The sequence below is a fragment of the Mauremys mutica genome, chromosome 7 (assembly GCF_020497125.1).
Source record: "Mauremys mutica isolate MM-2020 ecotype Southern chromosome 7, ASM2049712v1, whole genome shotgun sequence".
In the NCBI taxonomy this organism is placed as follows: domain Eukaryota; kingdom Metazoa; phylum Chordata; order Testudines; family Geoemydidae; genus Mauremys; species Mauremys mutica.
Genome location: NC_059078.1, coordinates 87,166,663 through 87,178,383, shown reverse-complemented (window position 1 = coordinate 87,178,383; position 11,721 = coordinate 87,166,663). Strand labels below are relative to the sequence as shown.

Here is an 11,721-nt window from a genome sequence, read left to right as displayed (position 1 = left end):
GCTTGTGTAACTGAGACCAAAATTAGGCCCAGCGGGTATAAAATGAGACACTACAGCAGAGATGCAGTGTTTTTCCCCCTCCCCAAAGTCACAAGATGGTACATTTCATGTTAAATGAGAAGTTAGATTCAAACTGAATATTTAACAAGGGATCACTCCCCTTCCTTTCTGCTTCTTTTCCTTTCTCACGTCCTTCTTCAATGGCTGGCTGCCTGGTGCCTCTGTCATGACAGCTTTAGCCTGGGTTAACCAAGGAAATAGTTTTGTAAAATGGACACTTACCCAGTGTTGGGAAGAAACAATCCCCTGTGCCTGGAGGAGACAGCGGAGTGTTTGGTTCTGAGAGAAGGTGTCGGCCCGATTCTGACTGCTGGCGGCTGGCCATGTATGTCATCTGCGGCTTGGGCCTGGACTCTGTATTTGTGGATGGAACGGCCTCAAAGACTGGGTTTTCAATGCCTTGAGCATTACTGCAGGAGAAAACACAGTGTCAGTCCTTGCTTTCCCTCTCTCTCTCTCACCTATGGAGAACTCCAGAATTATAGACTTTCTTCCATTCTAACAGTAGCATTTATTGTTCTTAGTATGGAATTCCTATGTATCTGACTTAAACATAAGCTGGTGGGTCTCTCTTGTGTTTGCCCTTTATCGTTTTTCTAGGGCTTGCTTCCTAGCACCTGTTTTTTCCCCTGTAATGCCACCATTGTTTTGTACAGCAAACAACTGTGATGTGATACAAGCACAGGCGTGGGATCTTGCTGGAGGGAAACCATGATTCTGAAGGAGGCAGGATCTCAATAAAAACAATATAATGAGAAGTGGTATAACCCTTGTCATGGGGTCACTGGCACCTTTAAGGGGAGTCTGGGCCCAGGTTACCATGATAATCAAATGTAAAGGGAACTAGTCCATTTAGAAATTTAATTGAATAATGAGCACCTGGGCCTCATAAAAAATCGGGACAGGATGGGGGGTAATAGGAGCCTATATAAGAAAAAGACCCCAAAATCGGGACTGTCCCTATAAAATCAGGACATCTGGTCACCCTCCTGGCTGGAGAACATGACCAACCATTAGCCATTGTTGAGCCCACATTTCAGTATAGGTTGGATTTGCTGGGGGAAGGTATGTCACAGGGTTGCTAGCCCCTTGTTTGCTGGTGCTTATAGAGAAAGAAACTCTCCTAACGGAGAGGATCTTCCAGAGATACAGGCCCTAAAGAGGAAGGCTGAGCATGTCCCTGAGACCAATGGGAAAGACTTTATTTCAAGTTGATTTGTATTTAATAAACTAGAACCCCAGCAGGAAAATTTTGTCTTGCCCCTTTTTGGACTGTGTGGAGTTGTCCTTGAGAGAAGGGAAACTGAGGCAGGGAGTGCCTGCAATGCCACACTAGTTAGTAGGCAGCGCTACAGTGTAGGTACATCCTGAGATACCCAATAGAATTGAAACTCTATTTTATGTTTGTCATGGACCCAACACTGCTAACAGGTAAAGGAGATTTTTCTTTAGCTCAAGTTGTGGGATCCTGAGTCTTTGGAGCACCAGGATATGAATTCTAATTCCACTGATAATGAAAAGTTCCAAATGACCATAGCATGCAGCATAATCACAATCATGAAGCTCTAGTTGACCCTAGATTAGGTATAATATATTTATAAGGGCCCTGATTCCTCTTTCTAGCAATATAAAATGCTAACACAAGCTACCTGAACACCATCAGCAACCAGGAAATGCAGCTGAGCAGTTCTTGCAATTACTGGTATTATAAATGAGGGCAGTTTATAAGACCTGAAAGAGAGGGGCAGGGCAGCCCCTACAAATACAGTGTAATAAAGCACTGAAATACGGGGAGAAATTTGTAAATTAATTTTCTTTTGCAGACCAGGAGAGAAGGAAAATAGTAATTTTAACCCTCCCTTGCCGTTACTGATCAAATGGAATTTCACATTTCATCAGGTCCAATTTGAATATCTTTTCATCACGCTTGTGATTGCTAAAAGTACCCCCGATATCAACCTCAACCCTAAGCTGCTTTCCAGTTCCTTCCACATGCGATGCTATCCCTTGGGAAGAAAGAAAGAAAGCGCATAGCTCCCTAGGGTGTCTTGTGCTGTGATTAGCTAACTGAATTTCAGCACTTATTAACAATCAAGACAGCTACAGAGGATTACAGGCCAACTAAGTGCAATACCAACAGACCCCATTGTCAGTGGGTGGGATCGAACCTGGGACTTTTGGAGCTTAGTGCATGAGCCCCTACCGCATGAGCAAAAAACCAACTGACTATTAGCCAAGGCTGTAGAGCAGACTCATTTTATCTCTCTCTCTCTCTCTAAGCGCTCTGGTGCTACTAGATAGAACAGAACACCACACCCAGGAGGTATGTGGGTTACATAAATGTTAAATTTTCATTTAAATGTTTCCTCCACTATGTGTTGTTTATTTTAAGGCCAAAGTGGCCAGATGTCCTTTGAGGTTCCATCACTGTCAATAAACAAAACCAAGGTTAATTTGCATTCTTATTTCAGTTTCTGATTTATCCTGCCAGTTTCAGTTACTGCTTGAAACAGCTCAACAGGGCAGGCAACAGGTTTAGCCTTTTAGTCAAGGCCTGTCTGGCTAAGTTGATGAGACTTTTAAAATGAAAAAGTAGGAAATCTGGCACAGGGCCAGATGAAGGGTAGTTGGAGAGTTCTGCATGTAGGAGATTGGGGGTGGAGAATGCTGTCCTCAGGCTACCAGAGTTCAAAATGAAAAGCCAGGAAGCAAGAATTAAAGTAAAAGGTAGATTGGGTGGATACTGTATTTACTCCTCTTGCAGATCAAGACGTCAACCATTCTCTGTAATAGGTGGTGAATATAGTTTGGCTTAGTAACAGATCAAGAGGAAGACACAACTGATATCTATTGTCAACAATGCCTCTGTGACCCCAGTTCCTTGTAATTCATTCTTCCCACAGCCTAATGCAGTATTGCCAAACACAAGAGATAAAAAATCTCGAGTCAGAGCACCCAAAACAATGATATTTTTTAAAAAAAATCAAATAATAGTTTGTAATCTTTTTTTTTTTAAAATTCGTCTCTATTCCTCTGCCAGTCTGTGTGTTGTTATTTCAGGTTGAAAAGTCAACCTTTGATGAACACAAATGGACTCCTATCCCCACTGCTCAGATGTATACTCCACTCACCCACTCCTCACCCCTAAGACAGGGGAACTGCTATCAAATTCCTGTTGGTGATCCAGCAGCAATGCTTCCCTGACTCCTGCTGCCCCAGGACTTCTCCAGCTGGGACTCAGCAGCACCTGACTGCTCTCCTCCCCTGCCCCTAGGTTTCCCCTCTGCCTGGGTCCTAGCAGCTCCATTTCCCTGCCTCCCACTGCCCCAGGTCCCTCACTCTGCTATAAGGACATACCTGAAGGCAGGTCCCAGTGGTGGAGCAGATCTGTGTCCCCAGTCCTGAGGCTCTTGCACAGAGCTCTGCCCACATGCCCAGCCCTGAAAACTGCAGGATTGAGGGGGCTTCTCGGGTCACTGAAAGAGCTCCTCTTGCAGGTGCCAAAATCCTGTGACTCCAGATCAGTCCACAAGACTTGGCAACACTGCCTTCCCCTGGCTGCTCAATAGGACTCCCCTTCCCCACCACTGCCCCCAGACTGAGGGAGTTGCGAGTCTATCCCCTCCATTCCCATGCCCATCACTATCCTCTGCACCTCCAGGGCCTCCCTCCTGCTTCTCGCATCCTCCTGCATCCCCTAAATCTTCTTCCTGCTCCCCCAGTGCCCTGCTCCTCCTCACTTCCCCCATTCACCTTTCACAGGGTCTCTTCCACTCCTTATATTCCCTGTGTCCTGGCCAGCTCCCTTAACTACGGAGCGGTAGCGGGTTTGCCTGTGGGCATGGCTTAAGTTCAGTCTCACTGGAAGAAACAATGGGAGCTGGAAGCCAATGTTATGAAGAGCAGCCTAGCTGCCACATGCAGATAGACTGTAGGGAAATGGTGGCCATCATGCTGGCTTCAGCAATAGGAGATGGTGGCCATTTTGGCAGCCTTGGTTAAAAAGAAAAAACAACACCCAAAATCACCAGAGACGTGATGAAATTGTGAGAGTCAGCACTACTGCTAATGGTGTTCACATTCCGTGGCTCCCCCTCTGTCCTCATTTTCCCCCTACCACTCCCATGCCTCTTCCTTTTCTCCCTTCCGTTTGGTCCAGCAGCCAAGCCACTGTACTGTGCTGGAGCCTGGAGTCTCACATGTCCTTGACATCTCATTCTCTGTATATTTTATCTGACGCCAGTAGGAACAACAGGCATAGAACGGATACCTTGAAGCCTTAGCAGTGGGGATTTGGGAGCCTCCATGGTGCAGGGAGACTCCGACTCTCACATGACAGGGTTAAAAAAGAAGTAGGTAGTTTCCATTTGGGAAGAGGAAGTAGAAGTTTGTGATAGTGGGGCAGTTATCTAAATGTGCATTCTCCATCATCCCTACCACTGTGCTAAGGAGGTAAGTACAGCCCAGAGTCACTAGCAGTCTGCCAAGTTAGAGTTTAGGTCATTATCAGAGGAAGGAGAGGAAGAGCAGGCCACTTCCAGGGTCACAAGGAGGGAAGGGAGCATGAACAGGCTAGTGGAAAATGGAAAGACTTAAGATTTCCTCACCTCTCCATTCTTACAAGTTCATGAGCACCTGCGAAAAGACAAAAAAATGTTTTATTATAGTAATAAAAAACAACTGTTGCTATTTACAGTCAATTGCATGGCAAAAATATTAATGCTGCAAATTCAGAAATTCCTCTGCATAGTTTCCCCCTAAAGGTGAGCGCTCTTGCTGCTCTGTGACTGGGACAGTTGCCCAGGGTTCTCATGTAAGGTGTCAGATATAGAGTTCTATGTTACACACAAAAGGCTGGGACATGGGCACATTCCATCAGTAGTGAAGGGATTAAGTGTGGGGACCTATTCCAGCCTTGGCCATGGTGACCAGAATGCATTGCTGAAACTGAAGCAATAGGCAATGCAATACAATAGAAATGAGGTGCTCCAAAGCGCAGCACACAAGCGGTTAAGTCCTCACGTTCCTTTCCTTTCCTCTTCACTGATTAGCTTGTGTTTTGTTTTCCTGTGCAACTTTTTCTGTTCTCATAAATCTGTGATTTGGTGGTTTGGACTAGGGGAACGGAAACTGCCAATTCATCTGGAAAATGGATACCAAATTGAATGCTCTGGAGCTTGCCAGGAGCTGTCTCCTTTTTCCTCTTTCATTGCCTTCTTCGTTAACATGTTTTGAAGATGAATAAAAGTGGAAGCAGGCATAGCACGGGCCTTTTTATCCCACTGACACAACACTGACCTGCAGCTCCTCCTGCGTCTTCCTACAGCTTTACTAATGGACCTTGAGTCTGACTTGCAGAGCTTTCTTGGATTTCGACTCTGCATTGTCATGAGGAGGAGGAACCCTGTCAACTTGTAAACGCAACAGATACTTGCTATGGAGCAGCCTGAGATCTCCAAGCTCTCATTGTGCTTCTGATCTCAATCATGTTTTGAAAGTAGGACTCCAGAGGAGAAGAGAGGCTCATAATGCATGAACCCTTTCTCCAAAGCTTGCTGGTGCCCCTTTCAGAAGGCATGAACTCTCTGCTATCCAGGCACAGACAGGTATAAACCGCTGAGTTTCTTTGGTGTTAACCTTTGAACACAGCACTTTCTGTGGGCCGTGTAACAAGGTTGTCCTAATAGAAAACATCCAGATAAGGAGAGTGACCCATGATGATTCTTGTGTGGACGTTCTAAATATTGGGGGGCTTTCTGGCATTTTGTTTTGGATTTGATTTTTGTAATGTGCTCAGATTTCTTAGGGTGGGTGTATGCAGTTCATGCTCTGTGCAAACACAGCACAGCTGCTGATTTCCTTAGGAAAACTAAATCAAAGCAAATTCTGATTCAGCCGCATTGGCGCTCAACTGTACCAATTAGAGCCATCTTTTCAAGGCAATTGCATTTTACAGTATTTGTTCTTCCATTGGTGAGGGAGTCTCACAATTTGGCCATGCTCTCAACGGGCTCATGGCATCAACAGGAGTTTTGTCTGAGTTTGGACTACAGAATTGGCCCAATGTTAGTAAAGTCAGTATTAGTGTTAATAAAGTTGACTTCAACATCAGTTATTTCAGCATCACCCCTATTAATAGTAGTAATATTAGGACTAGTACCATGACTATTACTACTGTTTAGTTTCCAGATCATAGTAGCATCAACAGAGCAGATGCTTGGCCGACTCTGCCAATTTTATGGGAGAATTCACCCTCTGTGCCCCTTGCGTGTCACATCTGTATAGGCTCTGCGCATTGTGGCCAGGTAGATGTGCAAGGCAAGCTGTACAAACTGCAGAGAGCTCTCTTGGGACTGACGTTCACTTTGCTGACACACAGCTGCCTTCTGAAGCAGCATTCGCTCCCTCAGAAGGTTTTTGTCACAAATGTACTGTTGCTTTTTGATGTTGCTTTCAGTTCCTGCGACAAAGCCCCAACAAAAGGTCTCTTTTCCATAAAGCCGTGAGTAGAGGAGCTCCTCTGTTGTAAACTGGCATCGGGGCGGCTCCAGGCATCAGCACACCAAGCGCATGCCTGGGGCGGCAAGCCACAGGGGGTGGCCTGCTGGTTGCTGAGGGTGGCAGTAAGGGAGCCTTCGGCAGCTTGCCTGTGGGAGGTCTGCCAGTCCCGCAGTTTCGGCAGTGGGGACACCAAAGGCATGGGACCGGTGGGCCTCCCGTAGCCATGCCGCCAAATCCGCATTACCAGCGGACCTCCCGCAGGCATGCTGCCGAAAGCAGCCTGACTGCTATGCTTGGGGCGGCAAAATACATAGAGCCGCCCCTGACTGGCATGACATTTACACGTGGTTAAATGTCCGCAGTAAATATAGAGCAAGAGTGATGTTTGGTTGTTCTGCAGATTATTTCATGACTGTAATTTCTTAGTGCAATGAAAATGGAGTGGATTTCATTATACATCAAGTGTAACAACTATACTACCTTGTCATAAGAGCAATCAGTATTTCTCTGTTTCTCCTCCTCGTTTCTCTCTCTTGCTATGTCTCCTTTTGTCTAGCTTTCTGTGCCTCTTCCCTGTTCATTTCTCATTGCTCTTATCCTTCCCTTTCTCCAATCTGTCGATCGATTCTCCTCTCTCAGTTTAAGTGGGCTGACTCCTGGGCCCCATCCTGCCCATTCCATTCCAGGCCTTGATCTTCCATTCAGTGAGTGTTCTGCAGGCTTGTAGGAGTGGACTGTGGCAGGCAGATTTAGTATTAACCCTGAAAGTTTTGTGCTCTACTTCCATGATGCAAAATTCATCAGCATTAACTATTGTTTTCACCATCTCTGAAGAATCTCAACTCCAGTGGGTAATTTACAGTGCAGCTGTTGCCCGTATTTTCACCTGCTATCACAACAGCATGACCCTGCATCAGTGCCATTGCTGGGAAGATCTATGTTCAGGAGTGACCTGAGACGTCTGTCACTCCCCCTTACCCTGCCCTAGCATAGAGGAGTGTACGCATTGCTGTCATGTGACCCCTTCTGGCTTTGGGATTAGCGCCAGCTTTGTAAGAGAATTTGAGCCACACTTGTTGAGAAAGACATGATGCTGTGCTAAGTATCAATGTGGCTAGAAGGAAACCCTGCTCAATGAAAGCCTGGAATAAAGAGAGTGATGGGAAGGGACAGGTTGAAATGCAGGTCCAAGAATGAAAGAGTAGATTACATTTGTCGGGATCCAATTTAATATCCTGATTTTCTGCACTGGAGTGAAGGGGGAATCTTTGCATACAGAGTGGGTTGGAGGTGTGCAGAACGGGGCTTGCACACACTTTAGGCACAAATAAATAAACTGCTTGGAGCATTGCCCAGGCTTGCAGATTTTTCCCCTCTGATTATGGCTACACTTGCAGCCATACAGCGCTGCTGCGGGAGCGCTCCCGCGGCAGCGCTTTGAAGTGCGAGTGTAGTCGCCGCGCCAGCTGCAGGTACTCCACCTCCCCGTGGGGATTAGCTCCCAGCGCTGCGGCACTATTTACACTGGCGCTTTACAGCACTGTAACTTGCAGCACTCGGGGGTGTTTTTTTCACACCCCTGAGCAAGAAAGTTGCAGTGCTGTAAAGTGCCACTGTAGCCAAGGCCTGAGGAAGGCAACTCATGTCCTGATCTTCCTCCCCTCACTCCACAGAACATAAAACCAGTTTAGGAGGGGGAGAAGAGGAGGAATATTCTGCAGTACGACAGTCGTGGGGTTTTTTTTTGTTTTTTTTTTTGTTTTTGTTCATTGACATCTTCAGATCTTAAAGTCTCCAGTGTTCAGCTGCCACCTCTTGAACTCAAAGGAAATGAGAGGCCCTCATGTTTGTGGCTTACTGTGTTGTTAGTTCTGAAGAGTGGGGCCATCCTGGATTGAAACTTAATAGAAGGGGAAGGAGGAGCTTCCGTTTCTGAAGTTAGCACAATGCGAAACCAGGTTGCAGCTGGGCTACTGCAGGCTTGTTTGTACCTGGGTGCATAGGCGCCAACTTTCCCCAGTGCTGGTGGGTGCTCGCACCCACTCTGGCCCCACCCCGACACCACCCTTTCCCTGCCCCTATTCCAGTGGTGAGCTGGAGCAGGTTCCCACAGGTTCTCAAGAACCGGTTGTTAAAATTAGACCTCCGTGGAGAACCGGTTGTTAAAGGGCCAGGGGGTGGGCAAAGAACTCTGGTCCATGGGCCGGACCATCCTGTTGCTCCCAGGATTCCCAGCTGGGAAGACTGAGGCTCCCCCGGCCCTTCCCCCGCTTCCCCCCAGCTGCAGCGTGGCCAGCCGCTGGCACCAGCTGGGCAGCTCAGCTGAGCTCTGGAGTTGTTCTGCTGCCGCTTTTTGAATGGCCCAGCAAGGGGTGTGGTGGGGGGGCTGCTGCAAGCTCCAGGGCTGGCCAGAGTCGTCCCCGGCCCGACGAGGATCTCTCCCCTGGCCCCTCCCCCGCTCCCCTCCGCCCTTTAAATCAGAACTTTTTATAGGGAACCGGTTGTTAAGATTTTGGCAGCTCATCACTGCCCTATTCCAACCCCTTCCTGAAAGTCCTCACCCCAACTCTGCCCCCTCCCTGCCCCTATTGGATCCCTTCCCCAAATCCCCACCCTGGCCCCGCCTCATCCCTGAGCGTGCCGCATTCCCCCTCCTCCCTCCCAGCTCTTGCCGTGTGAAACAGCTGTTTCGCGGTGCAAGCGTTAGGAGTCAGGGGAAAAGCGGGCACGCAGCGTACTCAGGGGAGCAGGTGGAGGTGGAGATGAGCTGGGGCAGGCGGGTCGGGGAGCTGCACCCACCAATTTTTCCCCATGGGTGCTCCAGCCCCAGAGCGCCCATGGAGTCAGCGCCTATGCTGGGTGCATGCTCTATACCAGCAGTTCTCAAACTTTAGCAACCCGAGGACCCCCATTTTTATATACAATTTTTTGCAGACCCTCAAGTTCCCCGCTCAGCTCCAGGCCCCACCCCACCTCTTCCTGCCACCACTCCACCCTGCCCCTCCTCTTTCCCATGTCTTTCCACCCCCTCCCCTGAGCACACCCTGTCCCCGCTTCTCCCACTCTCTCCCAGCACCTCCTGCACGCCACTGAACAGCTGTTCCCCAGTGTGCAGGAGGCACTGGGAGGGAGGGGGAGGAGTTGATCAGCAGGGGCCACAGACACCCTGGAGTACTCTCACAGACCCCAGTTTGAGAAACGATGCTCTATACAATGTATTTACCCAGGGCCGACTTTACAGGTGGGCAACAGGGCCAGGGAGGTGCCTTCCAAGTGCCACAAGCTGGCAGGCCTGGGCTGCCAGAGCAGGGGTGAGTGCGGGCAGGCCAGGGGCTGGAGCCAATGCCAACCACAGTTGCCAGGCTGGTGTGAAGGGGCAGGCAGCAGAGCTTGCCCCTGAGGAGCCAGCAGGCCAGACACTGGGTCCCCTTGCCCATGCCTGCACACCTGCTCTCCTCCTGTTAGGTGGCCTGGGGGGGTATGGCATGGGAAGCCCCCAGGCTCAGAAACTCTGCCCTGTGCAGCTCAGCCGGGCTCCGGTGCCAGGAGTTGATCCTCGCTCCCTGCGCTCCACACTGCTGTTCTCAAACTGAAAGAAATAGCACCAAAATACAAATTCTCCCAGAGTGTCATTTTCCCTAAGGTTGGCCATGCATTTATCTGCGCACATGCTGGTAATATTTTAATAAGGGGATCCTAAAATATTTATGTCCTTAGCCTGTGGTAAACTTCATGTCCCCTGGTTGCATGGCCGTGCGAAAAATAGTGGTGCAGGACAGGGAAATCTGTTTGTTTCCCATTTAAAAAAAAACCACACACACATCCTTTCTCATGATCACACTGAAAATGCAACACCTCTTGACAAGCACACTTTATATTAAACGCACATACTACAAATATTTGTACTCTGCTCCTGAGCAACATATAGGTAATAAAGGTGGGACTAAAGGCCTAATGAGATATCAAGGGGATATAATCTCTGAGATTTAAAACAAAAAAAATACTTGACACTTGGTGCAGTCTGATGTATTCCAATTTCAGAATCCTTGCTCTTCAGAAGTACTTTTATAAGCCCCAGGAATTAGTTACCTCTGGCAGGGATGGTGAATTCATTCACAGACAGTGAAATCATCTCACTCCTCCCTTTAAATGGGAGGGGAGGGAATTTTAACAAAGGTCTCCAGAGAGCCTCATCCAGTAAAACTTTGTTAATACACTTGTATATATGCACAAGTTCATACAACTCCAGTAGGTATTGTGCATACTTGTATGGACATAGTTACTGCATGTGTGAACTGGCTGTGTATGGGTACAGACGTATATGCTGCACATGTGTGAAGGTCTGTGTGCAAATGTTTTCATGCCTATAGGCATGTGGTCATGTATGTTCAGTGTGTGTTGTGTAAGAGTGTGGTGGAGGTGGAAGAAACTTGATAATTCCAAATGATTCATTTGGATTTTAGAACATTTGGCTTTGGCTGTGTACACACCCCTCTGTGCTCTTTTCTCATGAGTATTCCCACAATGAAACTCACTAGCAGGAGCTGCCTGAGTCATTCCTTCTATCTAGTTATTGTGGTACCACCCTTACTGAGCCATTGCCAGCTAACGGAGGGCAGCACTGAGGTTGTGTGGTAGCCAGGGCATGCACCTTAACTTTGACGTTCTGCAAGGGTAGGAGATATTGCCAGTCAAACTTAAGTCTGTATTAATTAAGTTTTTGGGCAGTGAATTTTTATTGTTGTTGGTTTGGGTTTTTTTAAGAAAGTGGTGCTAGTGAAGGGGTGTCATTGTGGGTCACCTGTGTATAGAACTGTGTGATTTTTTATTTTTTTTATTTGTCAACCATACTGAAAAATAGTTTCAGGCTGACCCAAAATGAAATTTTTTTTGACATTTTTACCAAACTGAAAAGTTGGGGGGAAAATTGTTTTGGGTCAAACAAAATATTCTCAGAATGCTGCCAAAGGCATGACTCAGCCTCCCAGTACATGAATGTAGTTCAGGTTCAGTGGCCACAGCCAGTGGTGAGCTCCAGCCGGTTCGCACCAGTTCGCAGAAACCGGTTGTTAAATTTAGAAGCCTTTTTAGAACCGGTTGTTCCAGGACAACTGGTTCTAAAAAAGCTTTTAAATTTAACAAAGGCTCGGGCAGCTGTCC

At 47.6% G+C, this 11,721-nt stretch overlaps 2 protein-coding genes across 21 annotated transcripts in view; one reads left to right on the top strand and one right to left on the bottom strand.

The window, feature by feature from the left end:
- The window catches only part of CDH23 (cadherin related 23), a 529,883-nt gene that overhangs the window by 428,678 nt on the left and 89,484 nt on the right, over positions 1-11,721 (top strand). The window lies entirely within an intron of this gene.
- Positions 1-11,721, bottom strand: part of VSIR (V-set immunoregulatory receptor) — a 46,152-nt gene that overhangs the window by 5,913 nt on the left and 28,518 nt on the right. The window contains exons 5-6 of the mRNA XM_045025475.1: positions 4,668-4,695; positions 283-470 (exon numbers count right to left, since the gene is read on the bottom strand). Of these exons, the coding sequence (XP_044881410.1) occupies positions 283-470; positions 4,668-4,695 (216 nt within the window). The remainder of the gene's footprint in view (positions 1-282; positions 471-4,667; positions 4,696-11,721) is intronic.